Here is a 23784-nt window from a genome sequence, read left to right as displayed (position 1 = left end):
GTGTGTGTAAACAGCTTAAAAGTCAAAAACCACTGGACCAATTGCCATGGTAGTTGATGGATATATTACCTTGGGGGTCTAGTTAGGAAATTTTTCAAATCAAAATGATTTATACCATCAGTGTGTAATTTGGGTCAAAAAATATGATTTTTGGTTTTAAAAAACACTCAAAAACTACTGGGCCGATCGGTCGGAAACATTGGTGGGAACATTCTTAGTTGTGTTTAGAATAAGAGTTGTTCATGACATGATGATACCACGGGTGATATGCCAGTTACGTGTAAAAATGTATCCTTTTGGTAAAAAATCTATAATTCCAAAATTACTTAGTAGATTGGGTTGAAATTTGATGGGAACATTTCTAGATTAAGAATTGTTCATAACATGATGGTCCCATGCGATATGCAAATTTAGGTCTAAAAAATGAGTCATTTTAGTCAAAAATATATAATGCCAATACTACCAAGCCGATTGGGCAGGAATTTTGTGAGATGTGTAGATGAAGCTGTATTCACAACGTGATGATCCCATCAGCAGTATGCAAATTAAGTCTAAATATCTCAATTAAGGTAAAAAAAAAACTGATATCTTGAAAACTGCATGGTCAATGGGGTTGAAACTTGGTGCGGGTGTTTTTGGATGTGTTATTCTACAGTCATTGTTGGAAAAATGTTGACACAATTGGTCCAAGTAACCATGACTATGCCCTTAGCAACAGTGAAATGATGATGCATATTGCAAAGATAACAACAGGGATGGGTAGGTAAGTGAATAAAGTTTTACAAAATGTATGCAAATATGTCTAGCAACAAGACCACGCCCATACCAAGAGACAACTACAGTTGTGCTAGAGCACCATTGGTGGTATTTTTTGATAATCTTGTAGCAGTTTGAAGTATGCAGCCACGTGACATGCTTTGTGTATAGACTTTATTTCAAAGTCAGTGAAATTCAGTTCACATCAAAGGATGTCATAAACTGAACCTGCATGCAGTGCTACATGCTGCCCAGTGATATGGCTTATATGTTAGAGTTGATTTGAAGGACAGCGAAATTCCGTTCACGTCAGAGGACATCATAAACAGCACCAAACATGTAGTGATAAACTTGTCAATGCACATGATGATGAGTTTGTCTCTAATAGACCACAGTCTGAGCATGATAAATTGGATGTTAGTGAGAGGCATTGATGAAGTGCTAAGCTTTATTCTAGGGAACGCACTCTACGAAGCAGCTCACTTTTGAGAATAATAAGTCAGCAGTGTGTTTAAAAACTTGCGTAGGTGCCCATGGTTTTGCTTTAAGCAATTATTAGCCTTAATCTTTAGGTTGTGGATTCCAATGACAGCATTTCAATCTCAGGTTGTTCGATAGCTCTTTGAATCAGCTATCACATCAGTTATTTCCTTACTAAGGAGAGACATCAATGAGAAATCACAAAGAATTAAGAGAGTAATACAAATATTAGGAAAGATCATAGCTATTTTGTGTACTCTAGATGCAGATATCAAGACAAATGCACAACTTATGTACTGCAAATGAGAACGATAAATCACATACATTTTATGTGAAAAGAATTCAGAGACAGTGAACATATTGAAATGTTAGAATTTACATGTTTGTTTTATAAGGAAAACAGATCTATCTCCTCCAAAGACAAATGCAAAACTGATGTACTGCAAATCAGAATAATAAATCACATATGTTTATATGGAAAGAATTTCTGAGACCTTGAACACATTTAAATGTTAGTGTGTGCGTGCATAATTTGCAAATAGTAAGGTGTGATGTTTGTTCAACTTTGAGTTGTAAATGTTATCTTTGTTGTAAATCACTCAACAGACACATACATACATACATACATACATACATACATACATACATACATACATGGTGTGTTTCTATATATGTATTTATTAAATAAAGTTAACATTTCAAGATGTGCATATTAAAATTTGCACATGAATATTCACATGTTGCACATGAATATTCACATATTGTTTGTGTGTGACATGCCACTGTTGTTTTAGGCCTGGAGAATGAAATAAGCACTTATGATTTAATAGGCAGGTTCACATTAATGAAAGGCCAGGTTTGGCAGTGTTCTACTTTTACATGTGTGTTGCTGGTTAACTCACTATATTTCCAATACATTACTGAGGGGATAAATATGGTAGAATTTCAAGTTATTGCTAGATCTGTCTCCTTTAATGTTGCTGCAGTGTCGAAATACTGAAAACCATCTTTCCGCTTTGTATCTCATACTCTAGCAACATATGTATGCGTTGGTACACTTTAGTTATTCATTGTCAAACAATGTGTCTACTCTATCAAAATTGACAGTTTTATCATAACTCGTTATGAATTCCTGCTATTCCAAGAATCAATGACAGTACATAAAGAACATCTGTCACTTGTGTAATGGTCCATTCAGGGATGCAACTATGCAAGCTGTTTAAGCTTTTCATACCACCATGCATCAAAGAATAGAATTATGATTCCAGCCCTGTTATGAAAAAGTATTATAAGGAGGTATTGTGATGATATATGCTAATTTAACTTATGAATAGTCAGCAGCTGCAAATGTTTGTAAAGGAAACATTCACCATTTGTAAGCTTATCACTCCATAAAATAGCTTACTTTACAAAGTACTCTGACTGTATCAACATATATCTTACATTCAATCATTTTGGTATGGTATTTTGTATTTATTTTAGCAATCTTTCTGATGAGATGAGATGAGAATACTGATGATATTTGAAGTGATCTAGGGTTTACCTAGTACAAATGTATGTGTTGTGATATAGGTTGTTGAGTAGTACAGATATTGTAAGCAAAATACAAAAGCTGATCTAACTACATTGTATTTTTCTGATGAGATGTATATGGATTGTTGACATTTTACATTCTAGGGTGAAGTAGTGCTTGTGTGATTTTCAACACCAGCATTTAAAATGGGAATGATCTAAAATATAGCAGATATTTGATACAAAAACAGTTTTAAGTGTCAATGAGTCAGAGTGCAAACTATTTTGTACTCACTGCAGTTTCAAACATTTACAAATTAGTATTACATATTCATTTTCGCCTCATATTAGTTAAGCATGTTCTTGGATTCTGATTTGCTTAGCTACCAAGAAACTTCTGGTAAGTATATGATTTTACTAGATGTGAAGGTAGGTTGGATGTTTGCCCTGATGGGGTGGTGTGAATGTTAAAGATTTATGGCAACGCAATGTATGATAAGTATTGATTGTTATGGATGTTTACATGTATACTTTGATACACATGCACATATATATGTATGTGTATTTTATATAGAGACAGACAGATTAAAAAACAGACAGACAGACAGATATATGTACTTGATAAGTGTTGATTATATTTAACACAATATTGGATGGTCATAGCTTAAATGTGACATCATCCTTGTGTTTGTGTTTTTCCATAAATCAAAGTATCAATCATATCACAAGGCCTTGCCATTAAAAGTACCAACCCCCAAGTATCACTGTCTATTTTCTTGTTCAAGCAAAACAAGTGAGCTTTTGTAGACAAATCACAAATCCAATGTTTTGTCTTGCTCTAGTTTTATGTTGTTGAGTAACATTTTAATTCATATTTTTTATATAAGACTTAGGATATTATTGCTGGAAAGGTTTTTTTTTATTAGCCCCAGTTACATGTTGCACTTTTGAAACGTGATGGACAAAGGGTCTGTTATACATGTGCACCTTGGGACTTAGTAGCCAACAGTCCACAAGGGGGATGAGGCCATTCATTTGAGGGTTCGACTGTAGTGATTTTGATATCCATAATTCTGATTGATTGGGGATAACAATATCAGACCTATTTAAAATGTATTATGTACTCTTCCCCCATTTTGGCGGTATAACACCATGTTGCCCTTGACAACCGACCGGCTTGCAAGCATAACATATACACGGTTTGCTTCGAGTTTACCTTGATGGGAATGCTTGTCAGCCACTAACACACCCATTGCATAAAAGGCTTCTAGCCACTTGTAAATGCTGTTTGCCCTGTGCAGTGATGTTATTATTGACCAGCAGGAATGGATTCTTTAATACTTTTGAAAAGTGTATTTGTAGGACTTTGAATGTTATATGGGATGTTTCTAAGAAAACATTGTGGTTTGCCTATGTTTGCTGAAGTAAATGGTACCTTTCAGTTTATCATTGTATGGTGGTAGAAGGCTAAGGTGAAGTTTAGTTTGTTCTGTGTAACCTATGTGTAGTGTACATGTGTGAGGTAAATGTGTATGGAAATGTATAAGTAGTATATTTTGAAGTGTTTGAATAGATTTTGACATGGTTGAGAGGTCAAGAAAAGGGAAACGTCATAATTTATGTATGAATACTACAGTTTGGTCATGTATACAAGAACCAGTTTCCCCTTCCATAACCTTCCAAGTCTGTGTATGCATCTATGCAAAATAGTGCAGGTCATTAGTACCTTGACATTAATTAGATTCCAACTGCAGATATTGCAGGTTATAAAAAAAACATCACCAGTTGGGTCCCAGTGTTATTGTGAGAGCAGGTGTATAAGGAAGAATTATAGATCAGGGTGTAGCGATAGAACATGATCATTGTCAGGTAATCACCACTAATGTCATGTGGTGTTAGAACACCGTAGAGTGAGGTGTCGTATAAGTATGATATATAACTCGGCACTCACATGTTCATTTTTCAAAAAGCCCCCAACCCCTGCGCTTGTATAGCAGGCGCGCACGTGCGTAGCGTGCACTTCTCCCCATTGAAACTTACTGAAACCCCTAGGTTTACAATTATATTAACTGCATTTCTAATATTGTACTTTATAATTAGCTGAATTAATCTATAATGGTAATAGTTCACTCATTAAGAGATATCCTAGAACTTGGGGTTACTAAACCATGAATATTGTGCATGTCCATTAACAGACAATCATATGGGCCGTCGCAGGCAGAAAGGGCCCTTATGTCGAAAATTTTCGATTTTGACTTTTTTGCATTTTTAGATAGTTTATATGGCTAATTTTCAGTGTTTGAAAGGATTCTGCTGAAAACGGCCTAAAACTACCATTTTGGCCCATCCAAAGATGTGACCTCTGACCTTTGTATTTTGACAAAAGCTTTTGCTATTGCCTTGTGTAAGCACTGTATAGTGAATGTATAGGAGTGTCAACTGATGATAATACTACAAGTTGAAATCATTCTTATGGATTATTTTATTTACAATGAGAAATATGTGGGCTGATAATTATTGTTTTTGTCTTTGGGTCATTCCATTACTTTATGGGGGGGAAGGATTCACTAGCACACATAGGAATACCAAAAAATTAGTTTATTGAATAATTACTAACGAAAACTGCACAATGTTTCCACTTGAAATAAATCACACCACTCCTATGTCGCCATGGCAATTAAATTGTTGCCATGGTAACCATATACATTGCACCTGAGTTCAAACATGTAAAGGAAACCTTATTAATACATTCTAATCATTACTTTTGTGTGTACATGTACATTGTATCATAAGTTTAAAAAAAAATTCATATGTACAAGGAATCTTAAATTTCATAAACTGTCTCAAACAAAATAAATCTACAATTGAAATGGGAAATTTATCTCATGGCTATATATTTGTGTATTGCAGTCAACATATGAGAATAGGTTGAGGGGGAAAGGTTAAATGATGATGACAATAAAAGTAACCCTGTCGTATAAATATTGAACGTCAAAATTAGATATCCTACTAATATCGTTCCTCACTTTTCAATTGTAAATGAACTAAATGGCTATATGGATTGAAAGTGACAATATATATTGAATGTTTATAAATGCTATGACTGTAATACAGAGTATACTTCATTTCTGAATAGGAGAACCACATGTACCTTATACTATAATGACCTGATATAACAATATACGTGAATATGTCTTGCATTGGACCATCTGTCTACAAATTATATCAAATATGATCTTTGGATTGAAACTAGTTTTTTTTAATGAAATGTGACACTTTGAGAACATACCTTATGCAAATTGTAATGTAAGAAAGACATACTGACATAATTTTCTTGTCCCTTGCTTCCAATACTGTACTGATAAATCATATGGTACTCAAGTTATACTTCCTTTTTGACACTGTTTTTGACTAAAATATTTTACTCCTCGGGGCAGAATACTTGTCTGTATGGCTCTCTTACATATGGAACTATTTGCTTTAGCAACTCTCTCAGTCTAGCTAGACTCAACCCACCTGCTGCCATCACTTCAGGTTTACAATCTGGAGATGGTGGCCATGTAATGCCTCTCCTGACAAGACAGATCCTCTCCTCACTGTCTGTCACTGTCTTCCTGACATACACATAACCAGGATCTTCCTTTGTAAACCTGAAGTGATGGTACTGTCTAATTCCCTTCAGTGGTGTCATGTATCTATTTAGAAACCTATCCCATTCATACCACTGAAAAGTTGGTACTGTGCCCTGACACATATAACACTTAACACTATTAATCTTAGCACTTTTACTGACTACATTACTCAACTGACTGACTGTATCTACATCACTTCTACGATAAAGTTGGCGCATCTTTCCAAAACATGCATCACATATACACTTAGTATGGCCTGGCTCTAGAAAGTGGTAATTAATTTCATCATGCAAACCTATACTAGTGCGATAACAGAAATAATGAACAACAGTTTTATTCTTATTCTGACCCCCACAGTTATCAGCATGACAGTGACAAACCCTTTCTCCTAAACCATGGTGATCAAAATAGTCATCTAACATACTTACTACATTATTGGCTCCATGACATTTTCCATTATCTATTCCTATTGTTTGGGACTCATCAAATAAATAATTCATCTGTGATTTCAAACCATCATTACATATTCCAAAACAATTAACACGTAGTGGATTCAAAAAATAAAGCTGACTGACCTGTCTAGACTGATGAGGTAACATAAAACTCTGGGCAAAATCAAAAGTGTAGTGGATAGAAAATAAATCTTGTGAACATGGACTTACATGTACAGGTGACAAAACCTCTCTATCACTTAACTCATCTTGTGCATGTTTTATACAAATATTCAAAAATTCTCTCTCTTTCTGGGCCTTCAAAATATGCTCAGAAAATGCTAAACTTGCTCCTAATTTATCATTTTCAGTAACAGCAAACCTAATACTATTTCTATATTGTTCACACTTCGCGCATACATCAGTACATGGTTCCATCTTCTATATATGGGGGACACATGATTGCCAAATGTTCCTGAATAAAGTCTCACCAACACATTCTCTAATAGGTTCACAGTCTCTACACGCTTCAACATACTTGTTGTACACATCCATCTTAGACTCGCTTGAAGGTAAGTATACAGGGGCCCTCCCATCCCTTCCACGTGGTGCTGCCGGCATTGGTAAACCATTTTCTTCGCCATATCGGATTAAAAACTGAACTACATCTTGTATTACCTGGAATACTCAGAAGAATAAATACAATATATTAGTATTTCAGAGTGAAAATTAAAGAATAGGATCATCAATGGTACGGTGCACATAGTACATGGTCACCTTTTGAAGTTAATGCTTTCAAATATATTGTTTCGATACTTAGATTTTACCTACAACTTAACCAAACCAATATGTTGAATCTAAATACTGTATTTTTCAAATAGCACTTTGCACACACCCCCTTGTGTTCTTTACATAAAGGTATGGGAAAAGTCAAAACATTGTTATATTTTGCCTGTGAGGAAAACAACAATCTAAAAATGTACCCCTATGGTTACACTTTAGTTATATTTTTGATATATATATATATATATATATATATATATATATATATATATATATATATATATATATATATATATATATATATATATATATAGTTTTGCAATAGCCAAATGATTGTATCACATTGACCTTTAAACATACGGTATGTTATGTTATAAAATACAATTTCAGGTTTACAAAAATTTCCCTCTCAACGTGAACAAAATGACACATCAAAACAACCAGGGGAGATGGTTACTTTTACACGATGACAAAACTTATAAAGTATACATATAATATTAGAAATGGGATTGCTTTACCTAGCAACAAGTGTTATATATAGATAAACCCAGCAATACTAACTAATGACTTACCTCAAATGAATATGCATTAACTGGTCTCTTGCCTTTCAGACCATGATTTCTTGGGACAACACCATACATCTTGTAATGACTCTTTATATTCTTAAATCTTTTTTCTCCTAATAGCAATGAAGAAAAGAGTAACTGATGTCACAATATATCTTAAAATACTGATACTTACTTATTACTATTATTAATAATAAGTTTAATACAGAGGTTTAACGAATATCAAAGACTAGTTGTAATGACCTTAACAAAAAACAATTTTGACAAAATCGACAAAATCATGGCAATTGTATACAAGTGATAGGGCTAGGTGAATGACTCAAACTACATAAGTAATTATACAATTGTATAAATTTGTAGTGAATTATCAATACAATAACAATAGCTTGAATGGCACTGTATAAGTTTTAACGTTACATCATATTGTTTCAGTCAGCCCAGTCAAATCAAACTTCCAGTAAGCAGACTGTAGATACAAATTGTTTCAGGTACGTGTTGACGCTGTATGGGTAGTAGCACTATTTACACAATTTGACCTATGGCATATTTTGTACTCGTCGATTACATTCGATTACCATGAACAGTTGTACAAGTTTTACAAAATAATGTATTCTCTGAAAAACGTAACCATCCCATTTCTGCCATCAATAATGATTTTTCCTCCCCTGTCCATAAATCGTTCAGTTTACAACATCCAGCATGAAAGTACCACCATGATCCCAGTTTAATACCAGTACCGCTAAAATAAAGGCGAGGTCACCGCGCCGACCGGGCGTTCATTACAACTGACACAAATAAATATCGACTCCAGCGTCGCCATCCCCCCCCCCCCCCCCTCTTCTATGCTTCGGGTTTATTTGACATCGATGTTTAAGGTATGATCATGAACATCTATTATTACTACGTCGGGCCATAGACCCTCCACCAGGCTTTCAGACTTTCATTTAAAACTGCAATTAGTGAATTTTAAAAGCAGCGACGACATGTCGACATAGGGAAAATCAACAATTAATAAAAGTACGAAAACACAAAAATACTCACCTATACTATGAATGTAACGCCACGCTTTTTCACAGACAGATTGTCCAGCAAAGGTGTAGTTGAAGTATTGTCGCTCCCTCTTGCCTCCACGAATAGTATCACCTAAGACTTCACTCTGTTCTAACTTTGATAATATAAGTACATCTGACTGGTCCCTTGGAAATTCTGCTACATTTAAACGGTATTCCCATACTCGGTCGACACTCAAACTGGTAAAACACTCATTCTTACATCCACATCCGTCTTTCATCGCTAACTCTACTGCACTCTTGGCTAAATCATCCCGGGGCCCTTCGTCTGCTGATAAGTCGTCTGATATTGAAAATAATCTTGCTATTTCTTCTGGGTCGAGTTGGTGGTCTTCGTCTTCGGAATTACCTTCTGCTTCGGCTGAATCTCGTTGGACAATAATATTAGTAGTAGTGGTATTTTCATCTTGGGAAATCTGCGAGTTGGATGTCGATTGCGGTGGGCTAAAGGTTTCGGCGATGTCATCCTGACGATTTTCAAGTAACGCGCGTAGTTCCGGGTCTATTTCACGACAAATTGGGATTTCTAAGGACATTGTAGTAGGTTAATATAATAAGAGCTGTGAAGAGGTTTGCTTACGCTTTGAAATGTTGAGTTGATTTCGGAAGTTAGTGGTCACGTGTGAGATCTGGCGGGAATGTGCAGCACGGAACTTCGTTTGGAGTCGGAAAAATATCGTAGAAACGCTAAAACCTTTATCAATTTAATTATTTTTATTCATTTTCATCGAAAATGAGCAACATTTTTTCGAGAAGAAAGAAATATTAACCCAAAACGATCAAACATCATGCCGAGAGTCATCAAGGTCATTCGCACTTTCGAACTCACGGGTAACGAAAAGTGATACAATGTTTGAACGCGTCTAACTTTTAACCTAAAATGTAGCAAAAATCGACATAAGGGCCCTTTCTGCCTGCGACGGCCCATATACTTCTCATAGGGTTCCTGTCTAAAGAGCTTTATACATGTGAAGCAATGGATTTGGGATAGCAATTTACCAGATACATTTAAAATTACAAATGTAACAAGTAAAATTAACCAATAGATGCAATGTGATGTATTGTGCTTAATCTAGTGTGTCTTTTGCCAGAACAAGAAGAATGTTTCTTGTCAACAGATGTCAGGGAGGGAGGGGGGGGGGGGTCAGTGTGTGTTTTTTATATGTCAGTAGGGGGGGTTGGGTTATTTTATGGATGAATCGCAGGGGGGGGCGTTCACTATTTTTAAGTACAACACGAACAAGAAGTCACAGGCCCACCCCGGCCGTAAAAACTGATCGCTCCCTTATGGAGACTAAGTTTCAAATGCAACAAGCAATTGAATTTGCGTTATAAGCATGGAGACAGTAAACTGTCCATCCTTTCCATCCTCATCAAAGTCGTTTTTTCGTAGCTTGGAGTACCTAAACACACTATGTCCTTATTATTTGCGAATCGTATTTCGATGTACAAACGATTGGCAAATTGGCTTTCATGCTGAACGCAACTTTTAGTGTGATTATTGTGATTTAGTTGCACGAAACGTCTTTATGTTCTACATTTGAGAAACAGTCCTTTATTAGTACCTACTACATGTATAGTGCAAGGTGTCTTTTCAATGAGTTACATAATAGAACAGTATATAGCAATGATTGAACTAGTACCTGGAGTTATTTCAAGACTGCAATCCCATTAGACGACACCTAAATCCATATCAATTAACCCTGCAATGCATTTCATTTAATCCTAACTTCCCCTCAACTAGAGACGTTATGAAGAACAGTGCGCACTTCAAGTGGCACGAAGTATTTTGCACGTATTGTATATTGATAGAATACATTCAGTTAATCTGTAACTTCACCTGTCACGGAGTATAAAATGACGCGACTTTTTCATGGATCAGTGGTTCGGCTATATGTTTTCTCTGTCTTCTTTACAGAGCAATTCAATGATTTCAAATGAGAAAAAAGGTCTTTTTGTGGCTCTTGGGTTTCTTTAGAAATGGACTGACTTGTAATTGACAGCTGTTCCGGCATATATCTCAATTTAAGCTTTACATTGATTTGTGCAGCTGCCACTTCATCAGATATTTGTCACCGTGTAAAAACAAAAAAAAGAAAACCGCAGCAAATACAAGCTTTAGGTTTCAGTGAAGAATCAACTAAAATTCACGGAAGGACTTCAAACATTCAAAGATAGTATTCTACTAGCCAACATGTCGCCAATGTTACCCTTACATTTAATAATGACTTCCCCCAGAAATCATTCTCGTGTTGTAGACGTACTCTATTGTATAGTCAACGCTAATTTGTGGTTACAGTTTCAAATATTGCACTCAACAGCTATGGCAGAATATGAGGATTTGTACATGAAATAAATTCGTAAAAATAAGTACACCAACAGAAGTAAATTGACAACTCCTTTCTTTCAAAGAACGTATTAAGAACAAGGTAAGGCATCAGCAAAGCGAAACTCTAGAATGAAGGCATTTCAAAATAGGCCTAAAAAATAGCATGGCTCCGATTATGCTCAATTTTAGCATAGATGGGGGTGGGTGGATTTTTTGGTGTGATTTTATTTGATGTGTGAGTTTCTAGTTCAGGTAGTTATGTTTTCCGTTGTTTTCCATATGGTCTCTGTGTTTTGGTTTCTTCCCATCAGATGTACAGCCATTACAGATTGGAAGAACAGTTTCATATTATCTTTTTTAAGTGGATGTCGGTTTCCGCATCCATTATTTCTTGCCTGACGTCACAGTTTTCGCGATTTTGTTATTTTTGTTCTCGTTAGGGTCGGAAGTGAAAAACTAGGTGGGGTTGGATAACTAGAACCAAACAATCGTTATGCATTATATACTGTCAGTGAACGTGGGTTGAGTAGATGGGATTTTAAGAGTCACATAGGTGGAAATATTTAATTAATTTAATATTCATGTTTCATGCATACAGCAATTTGAATCTATAATACGATACACTATCAAAGTTGTGTAACCACAGGGGATTTACTTGTAAAAGTTTAAGTCTTGTGACGGGGCTAAGGTATCCTTAGCACAACATAAGCTATTTCTCTAGCTTATCTCGTCTACATCAATTAATGTGTGGGGAAATTCCAAAGACACAAAAGTCGAATAAAACAATTTTGAAATTCAGCGTGCCAGGATGATATTTTATGATGTCGTGCTGATGAAATGCTGAATGTCTTCCCTCTAATGGAACCTACATGAAGGAAATTAACGATCTCAAAAAGCTTCGACTACTACGACTTTGTGACTGATCAATTAGTGTGAATTATATTGTAAGGTTGGTCAGAATTTCAACTCGCGTACTTAAATCATTTTGAATGGTATGGCATGTTTTCTTCCGACTCTGTTTCTCGACTGTAAAATCCAGCAATGAGACATTTGTACAATAAAACGTGTAAATCATTATTGAAGTGTTTGAACTATTCTTTGAGTACTGGTGATAGGTTGTTAAACCGCAGGTGGCGTGAAAGACCGGTTTCATTTATTATGGCTTTGAAGTGTCGGAGAAATCACAGCTCATTTGACAAAGATCATTTACATGATTGATGCATCTGGATGGCCTTTCTATTTAAAGACGACAGTGCAAATACATTACGGCTGTCCTTTATTGATCCCTGAATGTGCCATCAGGAAGATACTCTTTCGTTCTAGATGTGTGCAATGATTGCTTTATCCGCTGCCTGATGAATAACCCTACAAAGGAAATCGTTCGCCAAAGATTTTGGACAAACTGCTAGACTGCGAGAGAATGTGACTGGCTCTTATTTTCAAATTATAGATAATCTTTGCATATACGTGACTAATTAAAGCATACTTTGTCAACTACTGAATGCAAAGAGTATGCCGGAACGTGGATGCGCACAACAAATATACAATGTTCTTTTCACTTTAACAGTTGTTATTATCTTTGATTTCCGACTTGTTCTATGAAAGGCCAGTTCATTAATGTGAAGGTCACCATACAAAGTTGTCTTCCTTCCTTTACGAAGTCTAGTTTGACCGACCACGAACTGAAGTTATATCTCTTTGTATGTTCAACCGTTTTGAATGATTGCTCTCGGCTATTACAATCAGTTATACAAATTTTAAATGGGTTTTTATTTATCTTGTAATACATTAATGTGTCTCCAATTGCTTTACTATGTTTAGTTCTGTATAAAGTGCATGACGAGAAAGCTAGTCCTTGTGATAAGTCCAAACAGCAAAAATGAAATTAGAGTTTACTAATGGGTAGGTTTTGAACATATTTAACAATGGTATTCAAATGGATCAATTGTTTGTGTTCTTTTTTATTCGCCAGTAACTTTTCATAAAATGATTGATGTATATGCTACACTATAGTTTGCAGCATTTGAGGTGTATGACAGTTCTTTCTGTCAAGAATTCGACTCAAAAGTTACTAATACTACAAAAGTTCATTGGCGATGACGTCATTGTTAGTCTGATGTATAAAGGACAAAGAGTATGCCCCGGATGTTAAAGAACATAAAGCAATACGTGAACATAAAGCAATACGTGAAGTGGCATATATTGTGATGGTATCTGACAGCTAAACGTTGTGTATGAAGTACTTAAAAATCCAACAAGCGTTCAATTTGTAATAAATTTCTCGTTTCAAACGAAATTCAAAAGTAGTAATGAAATGATATTCATAATAAATGTATTGAATACTGTTCATGATTGTGCATAAGTTTATTTGCAAAGGCATTTCTGTGGTTTATTTCATATTTGAGTTTGTATGGAACTGTAACATTTAACGAGATTGGCTCTGATAAATACAAAGAGAATGGCAGTGGTACGAATTGGTGTACAGGGATTTCTCGTTGTAAGATATTTATGACAAAATGTCAAATTAGTGATGAAGAAAAGTACATTCCAGTGTTTAGAGTGGGAAGCTTGCCTTAAACTATGTAAGGGTTTATTTCTTCCACTACAGTGATATTTCCTGTTGAATACATTGAATTGGAAGTAGTTCTTGGTGATAAGACATGTAATTATTAACAGAGACGCCATCAAAGTGTGTGTGCTGAGGCAAACTAAGAGAAGTAGAAATCCAGCAAATATCGTGATATCTTGTATGACTTAGGGCTCAAAACCTTTCAGATGTAAATCGGATACAATATTGGAATACTTGCATTTGAGAAGAGAAGTGCTACAGTACATCACACCAACATATAAAATGCACACACACACTCGAGTACAGTGACACATTCTAAAACATTCTTGTAGACAGAAATATATATATATATATATATATATATATATATATATATATATATATATATATATATATATATATATATATATAACTCGGTGAGTATCAATCTGCTAAGACAGTGCTCTATACCGCAGTGGCAGAGAGCAAATATATATATATATATATATATATATATATATATATATATATATATATATATAGATATATAGATATATAGATAGATAGATAGATATACATAGACAGTCTTCGACATTCCCATTTTTAAAAAACAATCTATATTTTTTGGAATATGGACAGGCCTGTCATAGGATTTAGATTAAAGTTATTCATATAATCTTTAGGAATATATACTTAGTAGAGCTAGTAGCTAGCTTAGTAGAGTTTTTCTGTAATATATAATAACATACGTACAAACATGGCAATACCTGTGCAGTGGCATGCACCAAAAATAAAAAAGACTCCAGCAGTACCTAGATTAATCAAACTAGGTATAGTAATATGGAAACTCATATCAGCTTAAAAGCTTCCCCTATTAATGTCCAAATCAATAAGTTGGTATAAAACTTTCTTTGAAACGTCTTTTGGCATAATACCTCAATTTTCGTCTTTTTCTAAGGAGATTTATACGTTTCTGGTGCTGGCTAATGAAAAGCTATTGTGTGCATATCTGATATGCATGTAGCAATTACAAGGAGTTATTTAATTCGATAATCTCAACGTCTCCTCCAAATGCAATTCATCGGAAATAAGTCAGATGAAGTAGAATAGTTTCTAAGATATGTTATTAGCTGTAACTCATTCTCATTTTCTTCATGTTGTCATTTAAAGGTATTAGTTTTTCGGTTTTCAAAGCGGGTCATAAGCTAAGGTAAATGAAATTGTATTCATACGCTTTTGGATTATGTAGCTGTAGTGTATACTTTCAGAACATTACCCCTTGAAGTTTTCAATACTCTAGCTTTTGGTTATAACTTGTCTCAGTGCGTTTCGTCTTGTTTCTTCAAGGATCAATTTTTCAAGATTTTGTATCTAAGCGTTTCATTGTAGTTTCTTCAGGCCCACGAAACTTTTCAGTGACATAAAAGTTTCATTGATATTGTGAACTGAATATGAGGTGCATATAGTGCTTTGCCAACATTTCGTTTTTTTTTAAGGAGGGCCTTCATTCATAATTGGATTTGTTCGTGCTCTTTTGTAACATTGCGTAGCTAAAAATTAAGCCCTCAAAGCGTGTACTATTTGCAATGTTCTGACTTCGAGTATCCAAATCTGTCTTTTATTTTTTCCCAAGCGTGGTGTTGTGATTTGCTCAGTTCAACAAAGTTTGTCCGTGACCGGACGATTACCTTGCCTTCCCGGTACATACAAACCACGATTCTGATTTTCATCTTGTAAAATTAAAGGTTTTCCTGTAGGTTTGGATATCATGCATCTGCACGATATGCTCTTTAAATTTATAACATATCCCTGAAGTTGTAGAGAATATATTTCTTCTGGCCTTTGATCTAGTAAGAATTTAGAACTTCGAATCACACTACTAAGATTGTTTAATGAACTTGTCTATGACTGAACGATTTCTGTGTATATTCCATTTCGTTTCAGGCGTATATATTCTTTGAATCTCAGACTACTAGTTGTATATATAATAAATAGTACAGTGGTGAAAACTTGAATAAAAACAAGGTTTCGGCATTTTCATAGTTTTACTTCCGTGTATGGATTTTAATAGCTGTTATACACCCACTTAAGTGTATTACTGTATGACAAAATACTGACTTATGGGCGAATACTGACTAATTATTTTTTATAACATGTTTTTAAATCCATGAAACACGACTTATCTATTAACTGGTAGTGCGTCTTTTCAATAGCTATTTTAGTGCTAATACTATGTCTGATTGCACGTATTTGCCGATAACAAGAAAGCAGTGACTTTCAATATAATTTTAAAAAAAATATTTTATGAAAAGTTTAATAAACTGTGATTCAGACTGTAGTTTGCTAACGTAATTGTTAATTGTCAAAAGTATGTTTATTGCTTATTTCACATATTGCTTAAAAGGCGAAAACCAATTTCTGTTGAAAATCTTTTTTAAAAAATCACTCGGTTGTTCAAACTGGAATATTCAAACATAATTGTCAATTGGTGGAATGGGAAATGTACAGTTAGTACCGCGAGATTCACAGTGTGCTAGCGAGATTTACAGTTAGTGCTAGCGAGATTCACTCACTGCTGACGTATTTTCCCACTTTGTATCATTTCCTAGCATTAAGGGAATTTGATAATGAAATCTGATAAAACGCGAAGCTCAGACAAACCTACTGCTTTTTTTAGATGTTTGCGAGAGCGTGTGATAAAACTCTATCATATTCATGTAGTTTTGGAAAGAAAACATCCACAAAAATGATTGATTCTAGCATATAAATTGCAAGATCACGAAAACGTCTTCCACAGTGTTTAACTTACTAATTACATTTGAATTGTTCATAGGCATGTTGATACATCGGGCTCAATGTTTGGAGATTGAGGTTAGGGCCATATATGGCGATATTAGCTTTTATGTTCTTAGTATTCAACTATAATTAGGCGTACATGGACCATAAGTACAGTTTTGATATATCTCAACACATATGACTGCCTTATTTGCAAAAAATAACATTTTTATAAATGTATCTTCATTCCCAGTAAAGTAGTGATTTATTTATGACGCACCGGTTTAATTTGACCCCTTAGCGTCATTACGAAAGCATAACGAAGAATATACCTTCCTCTCAGAATGCCATGTATTACTCTACGTAGCTCTCTGCTTGAGTGAATATGTAATGAGGCACGACTGTAAGGTATTACAAATGATAATACATGAACTGATGTCTTCATGGCCATTTCGATTTAAGTATGATAGGTCAGTGCAAGATGATCAATAGAAGGAGAAATATGATAGACTCTTATGCTATTAATGTTAGCTTATGTGCGTACTTCAGTGCCCGACAAAGGATTCCCAAAATGTATTGTTGGTAAGGTGCATCACGTTTAAGTCATTAGCACTGTGTGATCTCTTTCCTCACTAACGTGCTTCTCCCTGACAATTCACATACTTAGAAATATGATATTCTTTAATTACTCATCCCTCCTGTTAAATGCGAGTGAATGTCAAATCCAAGTGTAGGTACAGCTTATACATTCATTATTTTGTAATTGTTAAGCAATTATTTTGAAGAGCTAGTAATTTTTGTCTGGGTTGACCAATATAAGCGTGACTGAGGATAGATAAGTACATACGAATGATTAAGAGCAAACAACAATCCCAACTGACACCATTGATCTATTTTTCAACATTCTTAGTTATTTTGCCATCTTAGATAGAATCTTTTAAGCAAAGGCTAGCTAATGTGAACTAAGTGAGCTCGTTCTAGGAATTAACATATGCTTATTGCCTATCTATGAGGACACTAGTAGATGTATATTACTCCGAGGGATGTTCTCCCGCAACTATTTCCGAGCCGAGGGAAATCGTTAGTGCATAACAGCACACACTACACGAAAAGCCTAATGTACTCACCTTTACCCCAGGGTACCTATGACTCATCTAACCACCATCTCAGTCTAGGGGTAGTACAAGACGCAGTACCACCTTTGACTGTCTACACCCACACCCCTACCCCGGGTTAAATCGCCGTGGGTAAATTAAGTAAAAGCACATTTCCACATCCTCTGCCCAAGCTTTACCATGGTCAAATATGACTTTTCGTATAGTAAGAGGGATAATATGACGTCTACTAGTACCCGAATAAAGCCAGGCAATAAGTATCGTATATACTCAAAGCAAATCGCTGAGAAGACTCCCTGCTTCAAGAGTATTGCCCTAGGGAAAATGGAAAACGACTAGCGCAACGCTGTATGCAAATGTATTTCACGATGGGTCACTAGTCCGTACCACCTAACACGATCTAAGCCAATCACAATAGGCCTTGTATGTAATATGATGACAATTTTGTGACTTGTAGTAACTGTATTATTCTATTTTTGAAAGTAACATACGACCAGTCTCATAAGATAACCTGTCCACTCCCCATATGAACTCTTTGTTTACTAGTATGTAGAATATACAACCACTTCTCATCGGCAAATCAGATCTCAAATGTAAACCACATCTTCTAAGGCAAATTAATCAAATTAACTGTTTTACCGTAATGCAATGTAATGTAATGTAATGTAATGCATTGTAATCTATTCTAATCTAATCTAATCTAATCTAAGCTGATAGTAGGTGGATTATGCAATGTGTACCCTTTTTATCATGAAAAACATACAGTGTATTCAATTTTATTTGGTTGCTGGAAATTACATTTAAAATGCTAAATTATATTACACTGATACAATACAATGCAAATGTATTGACTAAATAATCAGCTGTAACTGAAATATAATATGTAATTGATTCAACATATATCGTAATTTGTGCTCTTTTAGTACGTTTTTAATCGGGTGTTCATTATATCCAAAAGTAGTTATAATGATCAGGTGTGTATGTAGTGTAAAATAAACAGCCTTAGGCGTGAAGGTGATATTGACCAAAGTTCTGGTCAACTTACCTTCGAAGAGAGTTACTCAGGAAATTAATCTGCTGACACTAAGATGTTTATATACTTCTTATAGGAGCCCTCTTGCTCTCATTTAGCCAAATGCGGATATATCTTTGCCATGTCTGTTACATGTTCCTACTTAGTTCTGTTCTTTTTGAATTACGTAAACATTTGTAAAGAATCATCAACTCAATCCGCCATTTTGCTTTTAAATTTTGCAATTAAATGCTTTTAAAAGAAATTCAATACCCGGACAGTAATTGTTAAACATTTCAAAGGAAGGAAAGTAGATCTTACATGAAACTACGTTTTCTGTTATTAACTTCATCTTACGTTTGATACCTTGCACGACATCTTTTCAAAGTACTTGGTTTCTAGTAGGGATGATTGTTCTGAAGGGTTTACATCTGTTTAAAGCACGGTGTGAAGTGAAAGACGAAATAATCTCCGACGATCGAATGACGTTGATCGCTTGAAAAAAAAAGATAAGCGTGATTGGCACTTTTTCCCTTGTGACAGCTTTAATTCCCTATGGGTATACATTGTCGTGTCGGGTGATGCGATATTTCAAAGAAATCAATTTTAGAAGATCTTCACTTTATTAGTTCCCGATATCCTCACATAGGATTCGGAATGTAAGATGTCTAAAACTTGAAATCCGACTTGTTGGTTCAGGGACGCAGTGGGGGATATCCTGATAAGTGAGAAGGAAACACGGTATCTCAAATACAATGAATATCAATTGAAGTCTCATTTCTCTACATTATCTTCATCAAAATCAATAAGGTTGCTCTCCATCACATATACAATTGAACCGTTTTGTCAATAGAGAGAGAACAAATATAAAACTAGTTTTTATTAATGGGATTCATGTTAAAATTGTGCATTCAAAGGTAGCGAATATATAAGAGTAATACATATTACAGCCTTGAGACAAATCCTTTCCTCTCTAGCTATCTTCAATATATTCATGTGTGCACATGTTTTAGCTAATAACCAATCATGACTGACAATCTTTCTTAAAGACTTCAAACAGATTATAGAATCTCTTTCCATTCAAAGAATTCAAGAATGCAATATGAAATATATTCGCAAATGAATTGATAGAGAATACTTATGTTTAGTTCTTTTAAAAAAGTTTGTTGCCATTCAATTTTAAGCCAAAAGCTGTTCCATAATATGATATTGATTACTAGTCAATAGTCGTATTAAAGTTACCTCTCCACGTCAGGTTTCGCAATTTTATTCAGTTCATGCTTATACTCTGTCCTTAAGTAACTCTTATACGTCATTCTTCAAGTTACTTTATGCACTATATATGTCTTCTTTTTCAACCATTGTACTTCATTGATTAAATTACAGAGTGGCTAGTAATTCAAATTACTTTTACATTTTCAGGTTGTAACTTGAAGGTATATTTTTCTGTCCTTTTATGGAAATTCGTGTTCTTTGGCATTTTTTCTATAAAGGGATTCGTTCAGATTTGAAGGCTTACCAATGATGTCTTTCTCAGAAGAAGGATATAGGTCGTATTAAAAAATAAGTGTGTGTGTGTGAGAGAGAGAGAGAGAGAGAGAGAGAGAGAGAGAGAGAGAGAGAGAGAGAGAGAGAGAGAGAGAGAGAGAGAGAGAGAGAGAGAGAGAGACAGAGAGAGACAGAGACAGAGAGAGAGAGAGAGAGACAGAGAGAGAGACAGACAGACAGACAGACAGACAGACAGACAGACAGAGAATACGTGTGTGTGTGTGTTAATTTGGTAACACTAAGAAGTATTACTCCAAGTTCATGTGTCTTCGTGACTGCGCAGCTGTCAAACGTATCAGTGTTTGCTCCTGGTGAAAATATTTTGATAACGGTCGTTTTCAAGAACATAATTTGCATTGTAATTTCTGATTGTGCTTAAAAGGCCAAAAGTGCAATATTGCTAGCTTCGTTTGTACTACCTGAACCAAAGTTCATTGAACATTTAATTGGAAAATGTCGTCAAGAATAAACTCATTACTGTGACATTGAGGCAATGATGAAGATGATAACGATTAGAAACGACACTCGTTAATTTGACATTAGATCTATGAACTTCTTTTCAAACATGAGTACTAATGCATGCAATGCCACAAATGTACAGACTCGACGCTAAAATGGAAATTGAAGTTTCATGTAGACATAGCCTCCAATTAACATTTCAAATTCAACGGATGTGTGCTATATAAAGTCTATTTTTGTCTCCCAGTAACTAGGGAGATTATAGAATAGAGTACAGCCATGCACACTGTCTAAATAATTGAACAAACCAGTGTGTAGTATAAACATGTATAATAAAGTTCAATTCTGTTGTTCAGAAAGATCACAGTTGCCGACAAATAACCTCAGCGGGTAGGAATATTCACCGGAATACCGAGATACTTTTAAACATCATAAAATGCATGACACTGACAATATTTACTATGGAAACGTTGTTTAATTTAGTTATTAGTATACTCAACACGATCTTGTTGACGTCCTTCAACATTTGTTTGTTTGTTTGTTTTGTTTGCCTTTAAGATGATTCATAAACAAAACACAGACACTGGTGACAGAAAGGCATATAACAAATTTTACATTTTATCGCACTTCGAAACAAAAATATCACGTGAACAGACAACTCAAAATGTACCATTTCATGTGTGCATAACCATCAGTTTTTTCCACTGTGTGCATGTAACATATGATAAAAATCATCATCAGAGATTATTTTAAAAGGCGTCAACCTCTCGTATTGATATTCTAATCCTACCACGATTCCACAGTTTATCCAGTCGACAACTTATGTTAACCAACAATAAATTTCAGTTGGATACCTCATAAAGAATAACTAAAATCATGTATAATTGCACTTGAAAGTATGCACACACTAAGTATGGTTGGTTGCGGCAGTATACTATGCGAAAAGTCATATTCAAAAGTGTATTTCCACCGGGGTAAATCTTGAGCAGAGGATGTGTAAATGTGGTGAGTATGACTATGAGACGAAGTTCAACTTTGACATAATTTACCCCCCCCCCCCGTGATCTCACCCCTGGGGTTTGTAGACAGTCAAAAGTGGTACTGCGTCTCGTACTACCCCTGGACAGAGATGGTGATTAGGTGGGTCACGGGTAAGGTAAAGGTTGGGTAAATTGGACTTGGTGATATATAAAAACAAAGAGTTGGACATAATCATTCAAGTTTGGATAATAGTAAGGTAATTCACATACGATACAAAGACAAACAGATATGATAGAATATTATTAACACTGGCGGTGTGCAGGACATATAAGATTCAAAATAATACATCTTCAATACATCGACGGCGGAAAGTTGTTTTTCCTCTCTAAAAGAAATAATTCCTTGGTCATTAGTTTTGATCTGCAGAAAAGAATATAGACGAATGACAGAAGTGCACTTTTACCAACGCTGTACACGCATCTGTGATTGCACATTTATATATATGCAATTGCAATAGCATTTCCGGTCACGAGACATATTCGTGTCGTGATAATACTTATTGGGGGACGAGTCCCTGTTACAAACATGCTGATCGTCCGATTGCATTTCTTCTCATCATTAGCAATGTTTTTCTTTTTTTAAACATGCCTCTACAGAATAAAATTTTAGGTCAAAGTACCAATGTGTGTACCAACGCTGGAGTTAATAATGCAAACTTAAGATACATTTCCAGTTGCGTTTGCGGCAACATACAGAATATGAGATCTGACTTGAGGACACGAACATGCTTATTTTATAGCTGTGAAAGTAATTATACGGTGTTTTATGCGCTTTTTAGAAGGAGATTCGAACGATATTACACAACCAATCACTGTAGCCTTCCGATTGCAAGTAGCTGAAGTAGATTGGATCCGTTTTATCACGTCAATAAAAGAAAACAACACATAAGACCAGCTAGATTTATTTTCATCCAGTCCACGACCTCAAATGATTCTTGAACATCCTACAATTCCCTGATATATCCACATTTGTGTTTTTCTAAGTATATTTTGTATATATGCGTGTAACGAATCATATATATTCTCAGATGATCCCAAGTTCAATAATTACAGATTCATTTAATTCAAAATGTAAAATAGCCAGTGTTTCCTTAATTCACCTCTTGGAATTGTAGGTATTACTCATAATATTCGAGATGGGACCACGCTTTTTATAGTGGATTCACTGCTACAAGTTTGGAATAAGAATGACGTAACAGGCTATTAACGCAAAGCCTCTGAAACAATTAGCCGGTTAGTGTTCATTTTTTCATATAGTTTTTTCGACGTTAGTAGATAGCATTAAACTCACCTTGGTTGAGAACACTGTCGTAAAACGGTAATAACTATAAATTGACCATGATCAAGAACGACGTCGTATAACTATATAACCACCCTCACCATGGTCTAGAGTACTGTCGTCACGTAGCATGATAGCTCTAATTTCTCCATTATCAGGATCTCGTTATATATAGATTGTGCTTTGGGGATAACTTTTCCTCGATCTCAAAGTTCTTCTGAACAATAGTCTTCAATCTTCGCCATATGAAAGCTTTTCCTAGGTCCTTTTGAAATGATAAATGACATTTAGGGGTTCACCGTTTTGTTTGCAAGAAAATCGTCGATCGTTTTCTTTCCCATAGAGTTAACACTATTTGGCGGCCGTATTGGATTCTAAAATGACTTAATGATAATATAATTTTCACCCCTATTTCAAACATTTCTACGGTCAACCCAGATATGTTATTG

General features: G+C 35.1%; 2 protein-coding genes across 2 annotated transcripts in view; one reads left to right on the top strand and one right to left on the bottom strand.

Moving 5' to 3' along the window:
* The window catches only part of LOC144450741 (voltage-gated delayed rectifier potassium channel KCNH8-like), a 143459-nt gene that overhangs the window by 90791 nt on the left and 28884 nt on the right, over positions 1-23784 (top strand). The window lies entirely within an intron of this gene.
* LOC144450928 (uncharacterized) lies at positions 7253-9766 on the bottom strand. The gene is made up of 3 exons (XM_078141689.1): positions 9202-9766; positions 8167-8273; positions 7253-7489 (listed from the first exon to the last, which is right to left on the bottom strand). The coding sequence occupies exons 1-3, from the start codon at positions 9764-9766 to the stop codon at positions 7253-7255; spliced, it is 909 nt and encodes a 302-aa protein (XP_077997815.1).

This window comes from Glandiceps talaboti, chromosome 20, assembly GCF_964340395.1.
Source record: "Glandiceps talaboti chromosome 20, keGlaTala1.1, whole genome shotgun sequence".
In the NCBI taxonomy this organism is placed as follows: Eukaryota; Metazoa; Hemichordata; class Enteropneusta; family Spengelidae; genus Glandiceps; species Glandiceps talaboti.
The sequence above is the reverse complement of the archived record's forward strand: the minus strand, read 5'-3'. Positions and strand labels throughout refer to the sequence as shown.

Excerpts from the sequence above, each read along its gene's own strand:
- LOC144450928 (XM_078141689.1), bottom strand. The coding sequence starts at position 9,766 with ATGTCCTTAGAAATCCCAATTTGTCGTGAAATAGACCCGGAACTACGC. Across the intron at positions 8,274-9,201 it reads GCGTTACATTCATAGTATAG|GAGAAAAAAGATTTAAGAAT; the intron begins GTGAGTATTTTT and ends CATTGCTATTAG. Across the intron at positions 7,490-8,166 it reads TTAATGCATATTCATTTGAG|GTAATACAAGATGTAGTTCA; the intron begins GTAAGTCATTAG and ends TGAGTATTCCAG.